Raw genomic sequence first — 24,866 nt, forward strand, 5'->3', positions numbered from 1 at the left:
AACCTCGTCTGACCTAGTTCAACCACCACCGCATTTAGTTTAGTTTTACTTTAGACGTTAAACTACATTTTATGTTAAACTGTAGCTCCGCTGTTTTTATCTACCTCCCTCACACTATCTATCTCTATTAATTTCTCGTGCTGGTTGCACTCTATACTGTAGCTTGAAATACCGGAATTTGCGCAGCCAGTGGGCTTATTAAACGTCATTACGTAGCATTATGGCACAGTATTTATTGGAAATGTAGGAATCACTGCCTGTGGTACAAATGACCTGCAGCCATCTCAGTTTTGGTAGTTGTGGCATTCAAAGTCATCATCTGTAAATTAAATTGGCATTAACTTGAGTAGCACTCCACAATTACATCACTGACCTAATGCGCATACACACGCTGAATTAACAAAATATGTAGATGGATTGTTGTCTTGCCTCATTTTGCCATACTATTGTAATTGAAACAGCACATTGGATTTAATTTGCCTTTCCAACTCAGCTTGGCATTTCATGAGAATTCTGTAAGATATTGAGGGACATTATTATCATTTAATGGAATGAAATTAAATATATGTCAACATGTAACTGGGTGACTTGATCAAGAGCTCTTCTTGGTCACAAAAAAAAAAAAAACAACAACAGCAAAAAGCAATGGCATGGCTTCCAGTTACAAACAGTTACCTGTATGTGCTCTCATCCTGTCATATGAAAAAAACTAATCACTTAAAATATCAAAAACAATGGTGAGGGATAATGAAGCTGTTTACCATGCTGCTTGTTCTCTGGGTGTGGGAATGTGTCCCTTCATCAGTGTCCTGTCTACCGTCTGTTGCAGAGCGGTGACAGTGAAAATCCAAACTGTGTGGGAATTGAAGGCGTTCTGGAGGCCTATTTCCAGAGCCTGAGGACAGTGCAGCTCTATGGTCCCACCAACTTTGCACCTGTTATCAACAAAGTGGCAAAGTAAGTTTTAGACTTCATATATAATTAGAATGAAATCATACGGTTTATTCAAGATGGTTAAAATTCATCTGATTTCCTTTCCTATTTTTTTTATTTTTTTATTTCAGATTTATAAACCCTGATCAGAGCTATCAGTTAAAACAGCTTGTACACAATTAAGCATCCTGTCAGCTGAGAATCAGTTTTATTTTGCTTCAAAGTTTAGCACAAAGAAAGGAACATTTCAGATCGAACAACACTAAAGACACGACTGATGGATCTCACACTGACAAAGATGCTGCAGCTGGAGGTTAATCCGTTAGATTAAGCTAGTTGGCAGGAATAATGTTCGTGTTTTATTGTGCATGTCTACGTACTAAATTAACCTAGTTATTATTTTTTTATCTGACCCTGATGAACATAGTGGTGTTAACACACACACACACACACACAGGGTTGTAGTAACAGGTTAAAATCCCAAATAGAAAGACATATAGACACACACGCACACACACGTTCACATAGCATAGATGCACGTCACTACAGAGACACACAAAAACACAGACTTGAAGATAAACTCTGTATTGTATTGTACCCTTTATTGCCAGCTAGAACAGGAAATCACTGGCATCAGATGTCTTCAACTGACAACAAATGCACTGAATAGCAGGTGAAAGACATTCACAAACTCATACCCCCAAATGTCAGATCAAGCTGGAGCTCATATATGAAGAAAGATTTTTCTCTATTTTTTTTTCTGTCTGTGTTTCAAACAGTGGACAACTGACAAAGATCCAGTCCTTGAGTCAAAGTACAGATCCTAATGGTTAATCGTTACTCCCGTAAAAGTGAATTTTTTTTTTGTCATAAGCACAAGGAGAAACTACTTTTTTTATTATGATTATTTGCAATATTAGTAGGATTTATTTCCATATCAGTTTTTTGCTGTAAATTCTTACAAAAGAAACCTAAAAAGGGCCACCTGTCTTAAGCTTAACCATAACCCTGCCTCTGTTTATCTGTGTTTATCTGTATCTGTTTATCATTTAAATCAAATCAAACAGTATTTTCAAATGAAAATATATTTATCATATCGAGACAAACAACCAGGAGAACCCTGAGCACTCACATCATGTTTACATTTTTATGTGCATCGAGTTCCCATTTAAGCCTGGTGTTAAATGATGGGAAAGCTGATCCAGGAGGCAGGTACTCCAGTGTAGCAAAAGGCAGTCCAGCAGGGTTGGCAATTGGCAAGAGCTGAGGTAGATGGTGGAAGATCCTGAACCAAGGGAACCAAGGTTAGGAAGATTAGTGTTACGGACTACGCGGGTCTAGCGTATTAAATGTGTATATGAAAAGAAATAAAACAGAGGGGAATGGGAAGAAAAACTAACCCTAACCCTAACCCAGGAATGTGAGTGGAGTGAGGCGGGTTATCTTACCAGGCCTCGGGGATTGGAGGACTTGCCTCGACTGCAGGTCTCTGTTCCGGGGTGAGCGGACAGCTCCGCCTGGGTTTTTGTTCAGTTGATGTTTTTGTTTTTTAAGAAGAAGAGGGATCCGGGACTAGTTTAACCAAAGAGGGGGTTCTTCTCCAAGAGGCTGTCATGAGCTGCATGGCTCTCATGTTCACCGTGGTGGCATCTCCAATCCCAGTCCACACTTGAGACTCTTCAGCCTCATCAAGCCACTGGCGGAGAGGTGCATCTCACGGACACCCCGCCCACAACTCAACCACACCTCCTTATCTCCTTGGCAACAAGTCAAAACAAAAATTAAAGATAATGGAGAGGCGAGAAAAGGTAACTACAAACCCCCTATCATTCCTAACATTAGCACAAGGAGATTCAGGCCGACAGACCTACCAAAGTTGGTGGAATCTGGTGAACAATCTGGGGTGGGGAGAATACAAAGAACAAGGCCAACACCAGATGTGGACAATGGACCAGCTGGTCCATGGTACTACACCCATTCAATGGGGGCTATAACCCTCAAAATTCACCAGATATTGATAGCCCCAACCACAGCGCCACATATCCAGGATGCACTGAACACTGGTAGGATGGTTGTCAATGTGCCAGGCGAGAGGACGGGGCATGGCAGGAGGGCAGAAAGGACTGGAGGAGACACGCTTTAGGAGGGATATGTGAAAGACTGGGCGCCCTTTTAAAGAAATGGGAAGCTTCAATTTGACCACCACAGGGTTAATTATGGACTCCACCATATAGGTCCATAAGTTAGGTCCATAAGTTATAGGTTGGGAGTCAACCTATAATGGGACGTCTTGTGAGGAGAGCCAGACCTTCTGGCCTGGTTAATAGACGGGGCCAGGAAACCAATGTCAGTCCCCTAGCTGCTGCCCTCGCCTCAGTCCTAATCCACCAGCAGTGTTGGGGCTGGGCTTGGACAGATGGAACGGGCACTTCTTACTCTTGAACTGGAAACAGGAGTGATTAGAAACCAAGGCCTACCGTGATGGGTGTTGTGCTTGTAGCAGAGTTTGTTAATAAATTATGTGCATACTCAATCCAGGGTAATAGACAGCTCCAGAAGGATGGGTGTCTGAAAGTCATGCACTGGAGCACTGTCTCCAAATCCTGATTGGCCTACTCCATTTTCCCATTAGGTTGCAGGTGATAACCTGTTTCAAGGCTTGCTAGCTGTGGCACCCATTGTCTGATAGAAAACCTTCCAAACCCGAGAGGCAAATTGGGATCCACCGTCCAAAACAATGTCAGAGGGGATCCCATGAAAATAGAAACATTCTTGATGAGGAGGTTAGCTGTCTCTGTGGCTGAGGGAGTTTGAGGAGAGGGTACAAATTTACATTTAGAGATTGGTCCACTATGCTGAGAATCACTGAGTTACCTTCCGAGAGGGAAAACCCATGACAAAATCCATGGAAATATGACACCATGATCGCCGTTGCACAGAGAAGGGGCACAGTGAGCCAACAGGGGGTGGTTTGAAGACTTACAATGGACACAGACGGAGCAGGCCTTGATGAAGTTGTGGATGTTTTGGGACACTTTAGCCCACCAGAAGCGCTGTCTGATAAATGCCATGGTGCAATGAACTCTGGGGTGAGAGGCAAAATGAAACAAGTGCCCCCACTGAGTCACCTGGGAATGGACCAACATGGGTACAAAAAGACAGTTAGAAGGCAGTTGCCTGGGTCAGGTTCAGTTCTTTCTGCCACTCTCACTGAGGCCTCTGCCTCCCGCATGACAGTAGCCACCAAGCAGGTGGGAGACAGAATAGTCTGTGGATGTCAGGAGACATTTTTTGCGTCCATCTGACGGGAGAGGGCATCCGGCTTGGTTCTAATGGGATCCAGGACGACAAGTGATGGTATTTGAATCTTCCCAAGAAGAGCACACAGCAGGCCTGACAGGAGTTCAACTGTTTTGCTGAGCACAGGTAGGCGAGATTCTTATGGTCCAACCAGACCACAAACAGGTGTTCTCTCCTCTGCAGTCACTGTCTCCACTGTTCCAAAGCCAGAACCACTTCCAGTAACTCTTGATTGTCCACAGCAAGTGTGTTAACCAGGTGAGAGTCTATGGGAAAAGAAGGACCACAAATGGAGTTTTTGGTCGGTGGGAGATTGTTGAGAGAGGACAGCCCTACCCCTATGTCTCAGGCATCCAACTCGACAACAAACTGGAGAAAGAGTCAGAAGAGAATTGGGTCAAGAGTCTTGAGTTTGCTGAAGCCATTGTCAGCTTCTGATGTCCAAAATAATGGAGAGGAGGTGTAGGCTAGTTTAGGTGAGGGGTAAATATTATTTCTCAGCTTTAACAAATAACTTGTTCTCCAGAAATCTCTGTAGCACTAGTGACACATGCTGAACGTGTTGTTCCATGGCTTGGAACAAGAGAATTAGGATATGGTCCAGGTAAACAAAAATAAATTTGTTCAAAATGTTTCTGAGTATGTCATTCACAAGGGCTTGAAATATGGCAGGATCATTTGTCAGGCCAAAGGGTATGACTAAGTACTCAAAATTTTGTTACGAAATGCAATGAGTGGGGTGCTAAATGCTGTCTTCCACTCATCCCCCTCACTGATGTGGATGAGATGGTAAGTAAGTCCAGGGGTGGACTGGCATATGGGGCTACCAGGGATGTCCCTGGTGGGCCAGTGGACCGATGATGCTGCCCATGGAGGTGCTGTGGTGTGGTGGCCTGTAAACACACAACGAGCACTACAGACCATGCTCTGTGGTGCTTCTGTGCGCTCTGTGGTGCTTATTAGCGATGCGTGGGTCGGGTTTTAAATTAAATACATTTCTGCTCACCCTTTTGGTAACACAGGTAGTATGTGAAAGAAGCTTTTCCACCCTAAAATTAATCAACAACATACTTAGGAGCTCTCTTTCACAACAGTGCCTTGAGTCATGCTCATGGCTACTCAGCCAGATTTACTGAAGATGCTGGAGAGTCACAAAATCATAGATGGTGTAGCAGAAAAGAGTCAATTGCTGCAGAGGTTTCTTACAGAGTGAACAATGTAGGTTTTAAATGCTGTAGCGTTTCAGTTTTTCTTCCCCTGTATGTAATTAGACAGGTTCAAGTTAAGTTTGTTAGGGCAAGAAGCTACAGTGGCTTTGTTATACTTAACCTTGACAGCTATATATACATAGTATTTTTCATTTTGTTTTCGTTGCTGACAACTAATATTGTCCCATCTGCGAAATAAATGTCACTATTAGCACTGTAACTATGTAATCTCATATATTCGTAGGCCTATATTTTTTCATTAAAATTTCAATCCAGCTGTTGAAAGTGGGCCAGTCGCGTCAGCCATGACGGCTGGACTCAAAGGCAGAGTCGTGGGGGAGGGGGGATGTATTTATTCTTGACTGTGATGTTATTGAGGCCTCTGAAATCAGTGCAGGGACAGAAGGCCTTGTCTTATTTAGAGACGAAAAAGAAGCGAGCACCCATCGAAGAGGAAGAGGGGCAGATGAGGTTGGTTGCTGGTGAGTCTTGAATATAACTTTCCATTGCATCTCTTTTTGGGCATGACAGGTTGTATAAATGAATGGTAAAGAGGCTCCAGGCAGAAGCTCATGGCGCAATCAGAGGGCAGCGGGGGGGCAAGGAAAGAGCACAGCTTTTACCGAAGACCTTTTTCAGATTGTGGTACTTGGGGAGGACAGAGGAGAGGTCTGGGGGAATAGGGATCTGGTCAACTGGTGATTCTCGAGGGGAAGGGCAGCCCTTAGACAGTGGGGATGGCAGAACATGCTCTAACTGGTGGACCAGTCAATCTGAAGGTTAACCACAGTTGGCCTAAAATGAGTGGAGCTTGTGGGGATGAGCTCACAAGGAAACAAATACTTTCTGTATGATTACTGTATTAGGAGTCTGGGGAGCAGTCTGGTGTGTGACATGGGCCAGCAATCTGCCATCCAGTGCAGTAAAAGTCTTAAGATTGGGAGGGGCCACAATACTTGAGTGATGAATTCTGAGTCAATGAAGTTATCATTGGTGCATTAATCAATGAGGGTGGCCAGGGGAAATGATTCTCTGTCCCAACTACCTGGTAGCCATGTTCACTATTTGTAATTGTAATTGTAATTGTAGTGAAAATGCAGGTAAATATGACTTTACATGGAAACTTCTGCTTTGTATCTTTAAAAAATCCTGAGACAGATAAAACAAAAGAAGCACAGTCCAACAGTCAGTTCAGCTTTGTTTGTCTTAGTCATCTGCTGCAAACCCAGGTATTAATGTCGTTGTATGTATGTGTCTGCATGTGCACATTCCCCAGCTGTGCAGCAGAGATTACAGATGGCTCTCAGTACTTTGTCCTGCTGATGATCACAGATGGAGTGATATCTGACATGGTCCAAACAAAAGAGGCTGTGGTTAATGTAAGTAAATCTGTAACACACACACTCATACAAACAACACACATGCTGTCATGTCAACATTAATTTCCAGGAAACCTTACCCTTTTTAAGCAGGAAAATTCCCTGTAAAAATTGTAGGTGGTTACAGGCTTGGGTGCACACACATGAGTAATACTTCTATCACACACAAACATCTATTTGAATAAATGTACACAGGGTCTGATGGATGGCTGAGCTTTTCTTGCAGTGACTGATGTCCATATCAGCATCCTCTTTTTCTTTGAGTTGTGTTTCACAAGATCAAAAAAATTTTGTGAACACAGGTGAGTATGCCCCAACAGTGTACACCTTATGATCAACGATGCCTCAGTAAAAAGGAGCAAATAGCCCAATACATTCAAATTTCCTTTTCAAGATTTCTGATCAATATTTGCTTCCACTTGGTCTCATATCAATACCTGCAGAGGTTAGTAGCTGCTTAAAGCCCTCTTAAATTGAAGCTTGAGAGGTCTGATCCCATTAAGTCAGTGATTTATCAGATTGTGGAAAACAAATTAATTTGTATTTTCTCTTCCCTAATAACCCTACATGAAGAATTTCAAATGGGCTCAGGCAGGACAGGACAGGTTAATAGGCAAATCTTTACCTAATAAATATTTAATTTATTTTTCTGGATGTGTGTCCAATAATTTAACTCTCGCAAGCTCTTGTTCAGGGCAGCACGGTGGCATAGTGGTTAGCACTGTTGCTCCACAATAAGAAGGTTGCTGTTTTACAGAGCTGGGGCTTTTCTGTGTGGAGTTTGTATATTCTCCTGGTACTCCGGTCTACTCCCACCCACCAAAGACATGCATGTCTAGGTTAACTGGGGATTCTAAATTGTCCGTAAGTCTGAGTCTGAATGTGAGTGGTTGTTTGTCTATGTCTGTCTCTGTATGTTGGCCTTGCAGTGGACTGGCGACCTGTCCAGAGTGTATTCCGCCCTCAAACAATGTGAGCTGGCATTAGCTCCCAGTAACCCAGAAACAGATAAGTGGTAGAAAATGAAAGAGTGAATCAAACTCTTGCTCATCCAAAGCTCATACATGTCTCAACATCATAGTTCAGGTGATTAGATGTGAGTTTTTGTGAGGTTCTGAGGTTGGATTACAGCTCTGAAAACTGCCCATTAGGGAGTCAATAAAAAAACACCGGCCATTATATGGATGCATTATAAAGACTGAAGGATTGCTTATTTATTCTGATGTCTCCTGAACAGGCAGCATCCCTCCCTATGTCCATAATCATCGTGGGTGTTGGACCAGCTGAGTTTGACGGTGAGTTTTCATGGTGGGGTGGCCTGTAATAACACACTCACAGGTGATACATTTAAAGGTGACTAATAATCCACCTGGCAAAGGAAATCGTTTACATAGGAGCAGCTCACATCAGAGCCCCAAAACTCACATCAGATTTCTACAGATGGAAAACTGGTTTTAATAAAAGAGTCAGAAAGACAACAAATCCAGTGTCTTGTGTTTTCAAACATACTTTTCACCAAGAGATCTAGGTGAGCTGAGTGATTGCTGACAAAAAGTGGTATCAAATAAATTTGAAGCATCAACAGTTTTAATCAAATACAAAAACCTTGATATTGCAAAGACATAAATAAGTAATGTTTGAAATGAAAGGCAGCCTGATTTTGGCCCAGACTTCTAGCAGGCTGATTTTGGGGCGGGTCAGCAGTGACAAAACAGGAAACCACTGCAGCAGCTCAAAATGTTGTGCTCATACACACCAAACAGTGAGTGTGATGACTTGTCTTTCTATTTGGTCTATCATATTCTACATGTGTAAGTAGTTAAATAATGGAATCGGTAGTGAAGGCACATCTGGAGGTCATAAGGTCAAACTGGCTTAATGGCACCTCGCGCCTCTGAGTGTGTGTGCGTGTGTTTCTATGTCTACACTTTATTGCTTGGCCTAAATGCCTCTGTTGGGTATTTGTACCATCTTGAATTAGGGTTCTCCAACTTTGAATGCATTTTGAGTCTTTTAAAGCTGCTAATTTGCCATTGTCTGTCCTTGAGCTTTTCTAATATCTCTTCCTGAGTCTGCAGATGCAGGACATATACTCCTATACAAATAAAATCAAGTTGGGATAAGGCACCTTCTCCTATATTTGTTGAAATTTGGATGCAAAAGCTGCTCTTGAGGTGGCACAGAATATTTTTCCTTTCCCAGCCTGCAGCATCGTTGTGCATTATTTTTGCCCTAAGAATGACAGTTTTGGTCCAACCACTGCACTCCCATGCTACGCTCCACTTCAGCAATTACATTGTGCAAGTACAAAAGAAAATCCTGTCCTTCCTCCATGATTCTTGTATTGAGTCACATTCTCTTCATCACTTGCTTTCTTTTCAGCTATGGAGGAGCTGGATGGGGACGAGGTGAGAGTATCCTCCAGAGGACGTCTTGCTGAGAGAGATATTGTTCAGGTAATCCTCATAATTCTTCGTAACTTCATAGGTCAGAATTGATTATGTTTCCTTCAACAGCAGCACCATGGGGAGTTCTCCCAGGAGTATGGCAGATTACTTTCATGACACACAATCATAACAATCTCTGTGGAACTACCTCATACAATGTACAGCATGATGCCCATTGGGGATACTCCACTGATGGAGGGGATGTTTTAAAAAAAACAGATGAACTGATGAATAGTTTGAGGCTTTCCAAAAATCATCAGACCCACCAAATTGTATCCCATCATGCCACTTTATTTGATAATATATACAACAATGTTATGGAAGAAAAACAAAAAGTAATCTACCAATTTTTATTATCTATGATCACAATTACAAGAAGGAAATGAAAGTAAAGCAAATAGAGTATAGGATAATAAGGACAGAGGAATCAATAAACACATGCAAGAAAGAATTACTATCACAGAATTGGGAGGAAATTTATCAAGAAAGCAATGTGGATTGTGCATCTGTAACATTTTTGAAGACATTTAAACTGTTATATGACAAAATTTGTCAAATTAAAAGGTATACAAGAATACCAAAACATAACAACCGTCAGTGGATCATAAAGGGATTACGGCTGTAAAAAAGAAAAATGCACTTTATAGACAATTCATAAGATTGAGAACTATCCATCCATCCATCTTCAACTGCTTATCCAAAGTTGGGCTGGGAGGGTAACAGCTTTAGAAAGGAGCCCCTTCCTTTTCCCTTGCAACCTTGGCTATCTCTGACTGGGTGATCCTGAGGCACTCCCAGGCCAGTGAGGATATATAATCTCTCCACCTGGTCCTGGGTCTGCCCTGAGGTCTCCTCTCAGTTGGATATGCCAGATGCCCAAACCACCTCAACTGGCTCCTTTCCACACAAAGGAGCAGAGCTCTACTCTGAGTCTCTCCTGGATGACTGCACTTCTTACCTTATCTCAAAGGAAGAATGAAGATTGACCAGTAGATGGAGAGCTTTGCCTTCTGTCTCAGCTCTCTTTTCATGACAACAGCCAGCTGGCTCGATTCTCTGTTCAAACTCACGCTCCACAGTTCCCTCACTCGTGGACAAGACCCACGAGATACTTCAGTTCCTTCACTTGGGATGAGGACACTGGACACCAGCCCAGTGACTGTTGTAGAGCTAAGGCTGAGGGTGTCAAAAGGGCCACATCATCAGCAAAAATCAAAGAACATCCTCTGCCTATTGACCTGCAACCCCTCCTCACCACGGCTATACCTCAAGATCCATCAATATTATGAACAGAATCAGAGGGAAGGCACAGCCATCACCCACTGGAAAGTAGTCTGACTTACTACTGAGTATTTGCGAACAGCTCTCGCTTTGGGCACATAGGGATCAGATGCCCCTCAAAAGTGACCCCATTACCCCATACTCCCGCAGCACCTCTCACAGAACATCTCTCAGAACACGGTCATACGCCTTCTCCAGATCCACACAGCACATGTGGATTTGGAGATTATATTTCCAGGCCCCCTCAAGGGTCCCTGTGAGAGTACAGAGCTGGTCCATTGTTCCACAACCAGGACGGAATATGCATTGTTGTTTTTCAATCTGGGGACACACTATTGGACAGACCCTCCCTTCCAGTACCTTAGAGTAGACTTTTCCTGGGAGGCTGAGTAGTGTGATGCTCCTGGAATTGGTACACACTTTCCGACCCCCTCTTCTTGAAGAGAGGTTACCACCACCCCAATCTGCCACTCCTTTGGAATTGTCCCTGACTTGAGAACTAAAGAGGCAGAAAATAAATATAAGGTATATAAAATAAGTTGGCTCATATTATTTGGATTTGCAAAAAAGATTAGTATAGGAAAATACTAGATAATAACAAAAGTAATTTTAAAGGAATGTGGGGTATATTAAACAGTATTATAATAAGTAAGCACAAACAAATACTATCCTGAGTACTTTATACAGCAGGAGTCTTGTCTCTTCATCCACAGCCACTAGCCACATGGTTCTGATTGTTTGGCGCAGGCCCCGGTCTCCAATTCCAAGGTCATTTAACAGTGTGGTGATAGATGCTGCCACAAATCCTCAGAACACAACTTCCACTGGGTGGAACTCAGTGTTCTAGCCATGCTGCTGAGCTTCCGCTGCCAGTTGAGTGTAGCGCAGGTGTTTTTGCTCATAGGCTTCATCCATGGAGTCCTCCAAGGGAACAGTGAGCTCAAAAATGAAGACTCTTTACAGGGAAGTAGACCAGAGCTCTATGTCAGGCCAACATCCCCAATGGTGAAAATGGTGAAATCTCAGAAAATTATTTATTGGATTCTGGAGATGACGCAGATGAGAGAAGGTGTGAGATAGATGGTAAATTTAGAAGGAAGCAGACTATGTTCTGAGATTCTTTGTCCGATAAATTAAACTGTACAGTAAATATCTAATGTTAAATCTAAAAATTGAGAATAGTTTAGGGCAGCACAGCAACATAGGAGTAAGCACTTTTGCCTCACAGCAGGAAGGTCATGGGTTCGATTCCCAGGACTGGGGCCTTTCTGTGTGGAGTTTACATGTTCTCCCTATGCCTGCATGGGTTTCCTCCCACTGTCCAAGACATGTTTTTGTTAGTTGGTGACTCTAAATTGTCCGTAGGACTCAGTGTGAGTGTAAGTGAGTGTAGTTGTTTGTCTCTGTCTATATGTGTTGGCCTCGCGATAGACTTGGAGCTGTCTAGGGTGTATTCCGCCCTTGTCCAGTGTGAGCTGGGATAGGCTCTAGCATCCCATGTGACCCGAAACCCAGTTATTAGTGTTGCCATGGAATAATTGAAAATGTGCCAATGAACTCTAACAGGACATTGAAATTCTATTTCTAACGTGGCTATATAAAGCATTTCCTACTTCCCACAGGAGTTTTCCTCTTATCACTTTTGAATTCCCAATCACCAGCTCTTTCTTTCAACAGTTCATCAGTGAGTTTTATTAAAAAGTGAGGAGTAATGCCATAACTGCTCAAACCAGATCTAGCCACAGTAAACATTAATTTCAGGGAACCAATTTGAGAACACAAATCAGCTATAAATAGTATGCACTCAGATAACAATGGCAGCAGTGGCAGGTCAGCTGGCAGAGATTTAGGAACAGTGAAAAATGAGCAAATACAATGATATACGTACAGTGCCTAAATCCTGAGAGGAGGCAGAGAAGACTGTAAATAATGCATTCTAATAATATGGCCATGGTTATTTAGAAAACACAGTTCTACCATCTTTTATTTTCCAGCTTCAAGCAAAGGTTATTTTCAATAAATCTCCACATGTAAGCTCCACAGGTTTGAACTCCTGCTTTGTCAGTCAATGAAATGAAAGAAGTTAACTGTTCCATAGTATGACGCAAACTACATTTGCAGCTGACCCCACATTAGGTTAATAGCAATTCATGCTTCCTTGGTAATGTTAGATAATTAGGTCAGTGTTACGTGGAGTTAATTCAGAGCTATGCAGCTAAAACATTCCTTTAATCACAGTTCATTAATAATGCACTGCAATAGTCAAACAGCCAACGGCTGGTTACTATGGACTGAGAATGAAGGTTCTTTTTTTACAGAGCAGTTATAGGCTGTTGCCTATACCAAGCACATAGATTACGCTGCTCAGACAATATGCCACCTGTTCCAGTGGTTTGTCATTCAGGTGCTGTTACACAATTGGAATAGTTCCTGTGGAAATTCTATCTCAGCCAAGCTATCTCGTAGAAAAATGGTTCGAACAGCTGTGAAGTCCTCTTCTTGCAGGGAAATCAGTTCGGCATGTTTGCAGTCTCTTATTTGATAGGAATATCAAATTTCTTATTATATCAGTCTTTGTGTCCTTGTTGGCCTGTATGCATTCCAGAGCAGCAATTTGCATCTGTTGCCTGATAATGCCGAGTGGAGGGTCAGAGAAGGGGTACCGCTCTGTGGGGTTAGGCAGGTTTATGCTGATTTATGGCATGGACTGCAATTTTTTTTTGATAAAGGTCCAGGATGGCACTTAGCAGAAATCTGGGAAATCTCTGTGGAGGCAACAGTCTCTATAAAGAGGAGATTGGAATCTACACGCCCTCCCTTTCCGGACCTCACAACAGTAAAGCTGTGTTAATATTACTATTATGTTGTCACCAGCCTTCCTCTCTAATAGCAGTTATCACATTTTCATGCATGTAGTAATCCTTTGATTGTGTTACACCTTATGATGACAATAATTTAATCAGGATGTTTACACTTCAGGCCGTTTCATGTTTTGTTAAATTATTGATTCAATATGATGACTTCCTTCACTGCAGCAACATCAATCATTTCCTTCCTGTGGAAAAATAAAGTCACACTGCTCAGTTCATGCATCATAAGTGGTAGAAGACGAAACAAACAGGAATAAAATACAAACCCAGATGTTGAGATTATCACAAGATATCCAACACAGCAAATCTAGAGCTGTCAACACAAAAAAAGTTTTCCTGCCAACTTATGAATTGCATTCTAGTAAATTCTAGTAAAGTTATTCCCCCATCAATCACTCTCTTTCATATGGAGCCCAAGACCTGACATGGGGGAAACGTGCGCACAAAATACTAATTTGTTCCCTTGAAAAACAAATTTGTTCACACGAAATAGTATAACATGCGCATGAAATACTAACTGTTAATTAATAATATTTATATCATTCCAGGACAGCTTGGTAAACAAATAGAGCGCACCTTCTCTATCAGTTAGAGAAGGAACATTGGAAGAGGCGCCACACAACCAGATGGACAGGGATAGTATGATTGAGTTTTATTTTAGGCTGGGTATGTGCTCGAAAGACATTCTGAAAAGCCTGGCATTGCAAGGATTCATTATGCAGGCATTTAAATTGACATTGAGAGCCAGGTCGCTAAGATATAGATAGATATCAAATTGCATATAAAAGATCAAAGTAATTTTTCACAACCTGGAAACCAAAAAAATTTTTCTTATAAAGCCATAATAATTGAAGTACAAAGCATAAACCAGTCACTGAGTTAGTTACAGCTTACTTTACATTTTACTTGCTTGTTGGAAAAAGCTTCTGTTGTTCTTAAAATTTTGTCTGATGAGCTCATAAAATTAGCATAAAAGATATGACAGTAATAGAGTCACGCAAAATTGTTAGAAAGGCTCTTCATGGCACGTTATGTTTATTTCGTGGGAACAAATTTGTATTTTGAGGGAGCAAATTAGTGCTGTGCACACGTTATATCTTTTTTTCCCCCATGTCATGTCTCAGGCACTGCACTTTCATTATCTCAGTTGCACAAAAAAAAAGAAAGTGAGAGTACAAAGTAATCTTCTTCACACATCTGTTTTTAGTTTTTGGGGAGTACAATTGCAAACCTGGAACAAGCTGTCAAAACCATTTTGTCAGCATCATGTGGGGGGGGGGGGGCAACTGGCTTGAGTATGGGGTGCTTGTGGGCGGTCTAAAGGGAAAGAGGCTTTGGTTTTAGCGGCTGTTTTCTGCTTGGTCCTAGTGCGTGACCCGTCTTCATTTAATATAGCTTACAGTAAAACTCCAGGGGACCAATACTGCCTTTTGAAAAAGTGCAAGGGACATGTCCCCTCCCACCCCAAATTACATTCCTGGCTTAAGGGTTAGCAGCTCCACGCTACATTAGACACTACCGAAATAATACACCTGCATTACCTACTGAGTCAGCAATGGTTAAAAAAAAAAAAAAAAAAGACATATCTTCCTTGTATGTTAGTACATTTTTCCAATTCTTTGCTCAAAAACTGACACCAGTCCATTCTTGTCTTTCCTGGTTTTCTTTTATGTGAAAATTTTATTAGAATAGACAATTTTAGCAATGTTTATGTCTACTATTATTCATAGATTTAGAAAAGAGATTCTTGTAATCCTGGGATATTCATTCATCCATCCATCCATCTTCAACGGCTTATCTGTTTCCGGGTCGCGGGGGGGCTGGACGCAACCGGTCGAGGCAAATGGCCATTCCCCCTGAGCCTGGTTCTGCTTGAGGTTTCTGCCTCTTAAAGGAAATTTTTCCTTGCCACTGTTGCCAAGTGCTTGCTCATCGGGTGATCTGTTGGGTCTCTTTAAATAATTTCATAAAGAGTTTGTTCTAGACCTGCTCCATATGTAAAGTGCCTTGATGTAACTTTGTTATGATTTGGCGCTAGACAAATAAATCTGATTTGATTTGAAATCTGTTTTGATTCTGGAGCCAATCCTAGCTCACACTGGGCGAGGGTGGGGTACACCTTTGACAGGTACCCAGTCCAACGTACAGAGACAGACAAACAACCACTCACAATCACATTTATGGACAATTTAGTACCTGGAGGAAACCCGTGCAGACACAGTGAGAACATGCTAACTCCAAATGGCAAGGAACCGGAAATCCAATGTGCTACCTTCTTATTGTGGGGCGACAGCGCTAACCACTATGCTGCCGTTTTGCCCACCTAAGGATATATTACTTGCGATTCAATTAGCCACCATGGAGGGACTTGTTTAAACAGAATCTTGTGAAAATCATATGTAATATGTCATATAATAATGCTGCAGCATCTTTAGGTTGTACTGAAGTTCAGTGCATTAAGAGACGCAAAACAGAAGTCAATGGCAAAAAAAAAAATAATAATAAAAATTCAAGTGTTAAGTTGTTTAGCAGCTAAGATGAGCAGTTTTATAACCTCTCGTGACAATAAGTGTGCAACTATTTCAACTGCATGGATGGAAGTGTGAATATCCAGCAGTCAGAGGAGAAAAGAAGAATTACACAAGACTCCCATCTGACTGTGTTATTCACTGTGGGACTTTATGAAGTCAGCAGCAGAAATCATAATCTAATAAAAGATTAATTATACAATGGTATTAAGTTAGAGTGGAGGAGCAGAATGTTATATCAGTCATTAATTAAATTTGCAAGGGAAGTGATGATGCTTTACTCCCAGTTTATTCTCCTGCTTGATAGGAGTATAATTTGTCAATACCCAACAGTTGAAGTGTTGTCTCCCTCCCTCTTCCAGTTTGTTCCATTCAGAGACTATATCGACAGATCAGGCAACCAGGTCCTCAGCATGGCCCGGCTGGCTAAAGACGTCCTTGCCGAGATCCCTGATCAGCTGTTGTCTTTTATGAAGAGCAGAAGCATCGAACCACGACCGGCCATTTCCTCCTCACCGCTCCCGGGGCTGCACCGGCATATATGACTCTGACAGTGATATGGCCAGTCATATCTGACTCTTTCGCTCTCTCCCTTTCCCCCTTCTATTCCACTCCATGTAAGTGCGGTCTTACATACTCCACTCCTCTCTACTCTTAGAATTATTTGTAAGCGGCACAGAGGGATCAGGCCATAATTTGCCCTCTTCCTCTACTATCACCTATGAGCTAAACAGGCACGTCAAAGTGACAGACCAGACACTCATCCCTGACTCACCTGCTTTTGTTCTTCATTGTTTCCCCTCTAAATCACCCTATGCACCCTAAGCATCACTACCCATTTATCATTTGAAAGCCCATTGAAATAAGATGTTGATCATTCATCAATCTAATCTGAAGATAGATTAGATCACTCCAGTCGCATGTTCAGTGTTACAAGTCTCAGACACACATACACACACTCACACGCATGCACATCTGTCTGCTACCCAGCCTCTCTAAGCCCAGCATGGGTTGAAGCTGGGTGTGGATTCACCCCTGTTGTTCAAGAAATGCTAGGCTCTCTGCAGGGCCGGGGGGGAGGAAGCGGAGGTGGGAGGGAACAGGAGAGAGATGAAGGTGTAGGAGTGCGAAGGATGAAAAGGAAAGAAAAGAAATGTAAGACGACGCTGATGAGAGTGAGTGTGTGGAAAAAGCAACACAGAGATGTTTTCACCTCCTGCTGATGATTCTTTATGTGAATCTGACTGAAGAATAAATGCACATTCTCCAAGCAATATAACTGACTTTGAGTGTAATGTTTGCCCTATATTCCTCCCCCTGCCCCCACGCTCCACCCTGTCCCCTGCCAAGACTTGACATTTTATTGCCAGGCAGACTAACGCTGTGTATAAAGTGGGCAAAGTCTGCCACCTAGTGTTCGTGCTTTGTAGAGCTGTTTATTATGCATGACTGCTGTACATTTCCTCTATCACACAGTGCCGATGCATGAACCTGATGCAGCTGACCTAAGTATGGTAAAACAGCCCAGTGAGCCCAACAGCGTCCTGACATTTCAAAAAACAACCACGTTGGTGTTGAGGAACCATCTATGTTATTATGACATGAATTTTGTTTCTATCATTGTGATGGTGGTGGCTTAGAGGGCTGTTTAATGTGATGTTTAAGTATATTCATACTTTCATTCAAGTATATTTAATGAAAGAAACAGTTCAATTAGTTTCATTATTTAAGATTTTGCATGTGGGGCAACTCGATGTTACAGTTTTCAGGTTGGTGTTGTCATTGCTGATCTCAGTGTATTATGCATCTTTATTGTGTCACTGTACACTTTCATTTGTCGATTTCAGAGCTAACCTGCATGTGCAGTGACTTGCAGAAAACCTGGTATTAAGCTATTAAGCTGAAGCTAGTGAATTTCCCTTATGAGACATGTATTTTAGATTTTTTTGCAATGACGTGGACTGTTCACATAGTCCAATAATCCAGACATATAAGGTCTCTGCCAGACATCTGCATATCAGTGCACCAGCCTGTTGTGTGGGGTTTTTGTACAAAAGCATTTTTGTCCTATGGCTTTATGAACATATATATACTCAACCAGTGTGTAAAACGTGACCATGGAAAAGGTTAGATTGTATAATGTTACAACACATGATGGAATATGTTTCCCCCACGTTTGATTCCAAGCTAGAAAAAAGCTTTTGAATTAGTATCTCTATTAATGAATCTATATTGTATGTTGACATTTTTTGAATGTCTAAATAAGAAGAATGTAGACCTTTGAACTAGAAACCCTTAATTGTTTTGACAATTATATTATTGTATTTTGATATTATGTTTGACTAAGTTTGTGTTTACTCATATCTCCTGAACTGCATTACAATACTACTAAAATTAAAGTGACCTACTCTCATCGTTGTTTGTGTCGCTTGTTCACAGAGAGGTGATTTAACGTTCAAGGCTATTAAAATATTCCAGCTGGTGAATCGCTCTCCAGCTAAAAACTGTCTCCCATCAACATCACCTATAACTGACTGAATCAGTGGACAAATTAAAGCACTCTAATACACAGAGCTATAGTGACATGTTTGCCTCATAACTACTTTACCCTCTATACCTTGTATCCATTTCCCCTGCGTGTTATTAAAAATTAAAAAATAAAAAAAAAAAAATCCACAACATTATTCTGTTGAATTACAGATTAACTGTGTTCCAGTGCATTCTGAAGTGGTTGAAGTTAGTGCTTGCTACCATTTGTGGGCAAAAATAAGATGGACAGAAGATGGCGTGCACTTATATTATGCTTCTCTTAAGTCACCAGTGTCAAAACTACAAACATTTACTCAAACGTTCAGAAAGTGATGATTTTCAGTGCACACTACACTTTTCTTCATGCAGCAATGGGAACAGCCCCCTTTGGATTAAGGGACCAAGGGACTGTTTTAAACAGTCTAAGTATCAAGTCTGACACAGAACCCCTTCTCATTTTTCACGTGTACAGTCTAGCCTTAAGGTTTGGTGTTATCTAGAAGGCCACTTGTAAACAAAAAGATGTCTGAAGTTTCTTTTCTATACCGCTTAAATAAAATCGCTGTTGATAAGAACAGATAGGTGTTGATATTTGCTAAACTCTACAATAGGCCTACTGCATCTGCAGGGATATTTTGCCCCTTATCTTGGAATATCTCCCGGAGGTGGAGGAACTTTGTTGTAATATTCTCATATTCAGCTTTACATGTGACCAACAGCTTAATATGTTGGTATAATATTGTTTATTATGAAAGCAAAGAAGGTTTTTTTTTTTAGTCTGCTCTGCATTTTTAGAGAAATACTGAACTAACAGACAACTGCAGAGGTATAATCTGTTTGAAACAGGACAAGGTCCTGAAGTTCAACACAGTTGAAGCTAAGCACTGACCTTTTTCACATCTGACAATTTGGCTCACCATGGCACAGGTGTATTTGATGAAGTTGCCGTGAGTGACTTCCACAGTGCCGCATGACGGCATAGTGGTTGAAGCTGTTGCCTCACCACAAGAAGATCACAGGTTCGGCTCCTGGCCTGGAACCCTTTCTTGCAGTGTTTAAATGTTCTCCCCATGCCTAGATGGGTTTAATCCCACCAGCTAAAGACATGCATGTCTACTGTAGGTTAATTGGCTACTTTAAATTGCACTCAGGTATGAATGTGAGTGTGAGTAGTTGTTCTTCTTTGTCTATATCTTTGTGCTGGCCCTGTGATGGACTGGCGACCTGTCCAGGATGTACCCTGCCCTTGTGCAATGTAAACTAGGATTGGCTCCAGTACTCACTGCAACCCCAGAAATGCATAAGAGGTGAATTAGTTAATGAATGAATACCTCCACACTCCTGGCATCACACATGCGGGTTCGCTGGTTTACATGGATCCTGTTAAATCCACTCAATCCTTTGACCATTCATCTTTGTCATCATCACTCAATCATCACTTGTTGATAATCTCAGTTTAATTGGCTTCAGAAAAGCAACTGCAGAAAATGAGAAACATCTTCTGAAGCAAACGATTATTGATTTAGATTGTATTTGCCCGCATTATCTGATTCCACATTGGAGGAAGGAAAATAAATGAAATATCTCAGATAGCATTTGCAACGAGTCAGTTTCTTCAGTGGAAACAGCTGCCAGTGGCTGTAGACAGTGCAATGAGAGAAAACTAAAAAAGTACAGTCACCAGCTATGAAACAAAAATAGGATTAACTGGACAGGTGGTAAATCTGTAGTACTTTTCACCTAGAGACACACCTTTTCACATAGGCATTTGATCTGTGCTAAATACAAATATACAGATTAGGGCATCTTTAAAAAGTCAATTATATTCAAGTCAAAGGGCTTAACAGTATATACAGCATTACATCACTTTCTGCCTGGACCCTCGACATTTGAAATGAAAAAGAACATCAGGAGGAACAGCAGGGATCCCTCTTTTTGGATTGTGTGTACAGAATAAAGCCACAAAGCAGGTTTTATATTATCAAGACACAGCATGAAAACATAATAGACTGTAAACCAACAGAGAGCCAAATGACCTTCTCTGCGCCACAAAGACCTGGAAAGAGGACAAACAACACTGAGCAAAGAATCAATTCAACCAAAATACACATGTCAGACAGTCAGACGGTCTTCTGCACATTACTGTGACAGGGATGTAGCAATTACAAGATAATAGTGATAAAACATTGAAGGCTTAACAACGAATTTGACATTTCTGCAAGCATATTTTCAAACCACACTAAATTATATTGACTCTAAATGTAAAAAAAATGGCAGCCTGGAGGCCAGGAAAACATGGCTGATAATCAACCAGCTCTGTGAGGCAATTAGGCAACTGTGCTGCTTTGAACTCCATGCTTCTCCGTCATGGTAAAATGCTCACAATGACAATGCCAAATATATATATATTATAATTACCACTAAACACAAAGAGTGGAGATGAGGTAAAGGTCAGTTTTGCAAGTATACCTAACAAGTTAAAATGTTCATCTGTTGGCATGACAAAAAAATTTGAAAATCTGCAGAAGGATAAACAGACACAAGAAAAAGTTACTAAACAGAGGTGAGTGGCAATTCCCTGCACCGCTGGACCTACTGTGATTACACATAAACCTAAAGAGTGAGAAAAAGTCACTCTGTCTGGATGAAAACATGTTGCAAGAGAAGGTATTTGAAGGAGGCAAGAGTCAAGGGCAGACAAGAGGAATCAGAGAGGCTGATAACTGGTGAGAGCAGCTGAATGTGACGAACGGGTGTCTATCAAACCCTGACAGCCTTTCATGCAGCAAAGTTGATTTCATTTTTTAGTGGCCGGCGGCGGCTCTGGACAACAACAACAAGCTGATGTCATTACACCACACAATTTTTTTTCTCTCAATCGTTCAAAACAAATGTTTATGAGAATGTGAAAAAAAGAAGGAACAACATCTGTCAAAAATGTGTTTTTTCTTTCTTTTTCTTTTTTTAGGGCCTTAAACAAACCCTGTTTTGTGGAAATTTGGGTAATAGGTCAGCAAGGCTTACCTCAGGGAAAGTTTGGGCAAACATAAATGAAGCCTTCAAGATTGAAAAAGAGCAAGAATAAGGGGGCACTCTTTAAGTTTGCAGCTTTCTCCTTGAGGGCTACGAGAGCTGGATACATTACTGTTAGACTGTGTTTAAGAAAATTGCTTTAACTACTTGTATTGCACAAAGGTCACAGACGGTTTTTTGCAAATTGGTTTACCAATAACAACAACTTAGCCTTTCTGTTTTTCCACTTACCTCACCCCGAGCTGCTTCATAAGACACTCTTTTGCTTTTATTATTCTGTCACAGCTGAGAGCTGCTGCAGACAAAATTATAAACCAAAGAGAAATATGCCAGCACACTCACTTACAGTGTAAATCTATGTAACAGCTTCCCTGACGGGGCTGAGGACTTTCAGATATGAATTACAGTTATTCACCTGGATGACTTGACTGACACCACTCTGACATCTGTATTCTGAATATATATGTATTGCAAGGTTTATTTCATATCTTCATATGAACAATTCTTTCTCAATTTGGCTATTTACAAAGCTTAAAAAGTCTGCCAGATTCATCTGTTCACATTTCATCTGTTAAAAAGTGCAGTGTCTTTGCTGCATTTCCAGGAGTTGGTGGTAGTGATAAACACTCGTTAAAAAACCTCAGGTATTGATGAATTGACAAGACAAACATCCGCTCCATCTTCTGAGCAGTTCTTCTTCAGGCCAGACTGGCAGAGTGACATGATGGGCCAGGGCTAGCTGATTAGCAAGCTAATGTCAGTCAAGGAAGTGAATATATAGAAGAGATAACATCTATGTTGTTTTCCACTATTAGTGAGTCAATTAATGACATTAGAAATTGAGCTAACATTTCTTGGCTATATACGAAAATCTAAATTCACAAATAGCTCAGATAATCCACATAAAATCCAATAAAGCATTTTCAGAACCCTATGCAAAACTTCTACGGGATTGAAGACTGTTGTTCTAAGGTCTAATCAATTTTGATATTACATGTCACTTGTAGGATTTTTTCACATGGAACGTGTAGCTCCCATGTCCTTGCTGTCTTCATGCTAAGCTAAACTAAAAAGCTGCTAACTTTGGTGTGTTTATATAGTCAGTGTGCTCAGCATATAGGAAATACCCAAAAAGATGTGAATACATTTTTTAACAGTGAAACGGGTTTGTGGTGTAACAGATTAAACTCCCACATGGATGACATTTAGGATTTGTCATTTTGGTCCTTTAAATCTACATTAATCCATGTAGATTGTCTCATTGTGAGGATGCTTTGGGCTCCAAAAGTGTTTGACCGTAAAAATCTTTCTCGTCCCCATCATTTCACTGTCACAGGAATATGTCAATAGGTGCAGAAATAATTTGCTGACATTAAATCAAGACCTGGCTTCTGGGGTGCATATACTGATGCAAACCATTTTTAGATCAGAACAGACAAAGGAGGAAGGCAATATTTAATATGTCTGCTTTGAAATTTGAATAAAGGCAAATCTTTGTTCTCTGTGTCTGTAAACAGTTTGGATTTGGACTCCATATCCAGGACTTGGAGGCATGATGAGACTCTGTGGAGCAATAGCCATGACAGCAGAGTGCCTAACACAGCAGTCTCTGTCGTGGAAAAAATACAGCAGTATCTGGGGAAAAAGAGTAGTGCTGGATTCATTTTTACATTTCAAAGCATAGAAGTAGTGGTAGCTGCTACCATCGGAGCAAAAAAACACAGTTACCATTAATGATAAATATATATACACACATATATAAATATATATATATATATATTTTTTTTTTTCTTTTTTTGTTCTTTCTTTTTTTCTTTCTCCCTGTATAGTCCCATTAGGACAAGGGATTGCTGGTGATAAAAATTATATGTTTGATATATGCCCCTTTTCTGATTCTTCAACTTCTTCTGCACAAGACTAAAAATGTTGTTAATTTAGCATTTTTATGATATTACAAAAATGCAACAGTCCTGCGAGTCTCTTTTAAGGCTGATTTTCTGAATTATTTTCTGAAATATTAACTGGACTGCTAATATATAAACACTGACATGCCTTTGACTGACAAAAGCTTGCCAAAGTACTTGCTTTGTATCTGTAGCACATCGCCTCTTTTCAAATACTCAACATTGGACTTGTGAAAAAAAAAAAACATTCAAATGTAAGGAAAACGGCCATTTTTATGCACCTGATGGTCTTGGCCTCCAGTCATTGCAAAGTATTAGCAGAGTCAACAAAACACGGACATTAATCTTACAGCAGGTATTATAAAGATTTTACCATCAGCGGTGTTTGGACAGATGAAGTGGTGTTGGACCATATTTGGAGGAAAGTTCCAGTAAAAATAGCAGTGGGATCTTAATGATGAAAAGATACCTGCAGAGCTACTCATCCTGCTCTGCAGGGGTCAGTATTCCTCTGTCTAGACCTGGACTCTGGGTCTTTAAAGTGAAGACAATGCTGAAGAGCTTTAAACCTGTATTTTTCAATGACCATCACAATCTGTCATCGGAAATTATAAAAAAAAATATTTATAAAATATATTTATCATTATTAATGTTTTTATTTTTTATCTACTACAAAAAAAAACAAACTCAGATTGTATTGAAGTCTATGGGAAAATGTCCCTCCTTTTCCCTTGATTTATTAGCTCAGTAAATGTTTTCCTAGTGAGTTTATTCTCAGTCTCTACTTTAAAGTATTTAGTACATAACGTACAATACATACATAACAACAGAAGCAACATAATGCTCATTTTTAAAATTAATGGTCCATTTAGAGGAAAATCAACCAGAAAGCAAGGAATGCATTGGGAGCTGGGCTACTGTCTGAGAGGCAACACACACACAATCTGTCTAACTGTCACGATGGAGTACAAAACAGATTAGATCAACCCCACAGCTCCACCTTGTCCTTCAAATATGGTTTCTTCAGGTTTCCAAAAAAAACCAAAAAATCGAGAAAACCTGAGGCTTCATCACAGCAGTTCACAAACCAATGGATAATGTCTCAGAGCGATGATACTTCTGGGTCTGTACTGACTACATGGCCATTCACTCACTGCAATAGTTGTATTAGGTGTTATGCGAGGTAGGTTGGTGATAGGTTAGTGTTAGGTGTTAGCTTTCACATAGAAATTAAAACAGTGTGGTACCTAAAATAGGGCTGTCAAACAACTTTCGATCTGATCAATCACAGGGGTGCTGTGGATTAATTACCATCCCAAATATGGCCAAAATATTAAAATTATTTTGGAACAGAAGGATAAATAACAGGAGGTAGATATATATGTTTAACATTTGTGTTTTGATTTTTTTTTATGAATGACAAAACCAAGCCTTTGCTCTTTTTAAAGTATAGT

The 24,866-nt window shown here is 40.7% G+C and overlaps 1 protein-coding gene across 1 annotated transcript in view; it reads left to right on the forward strand.

Moving 5' to 3' along the window:
* LOC115045710 (copine-9-like) overlaps positions 1–17,687 on the forward strand; it is a 50,706-nt gene extending 33,019 nt beyond the window's left edge. The window contains exons 2-6 of the mRNA XM_029505506.1: positions 830–957; positions 6,718–6,820; positions 8,058–8,115; positions 9,203–9,276; positions 16,309–17,687. Coding sequence (XP_029361366.1) covers positions 830–957; positions 6,718–6,820; positions 8,058–8,115; positions 9,203–9,276; positions 16,309–16,491 — 546 coding nt within the window. The 3' untranslated portion in view covers positions 16,492–17,687. The remainder of the gene's footprint in view (positions 1–829; positions 958–6,717; positions 6,821–8,057; positions 8,116–9,202; positions 9,277–16,308) is intronic.
* Positions 17,688–24,866: the final 7,179 nt, after the last annotated feature.

The sequence above is a fragment of the Echeneis naucrates genome, chromosome 7 (assembly GCF_900963305.1).
Source record: "Echeneis naucrates chromosome 7, fEcheNa1.1, whole genome shotgun sequence".
In the NCBI taxonomy this organism is placed as follows: domain Eukaryota; kingdom Metazoa; phylum Chordata; class Actinopteri; order Carangiformes; family Echeneidae; genus Echeneis; species Echeneis naucrates.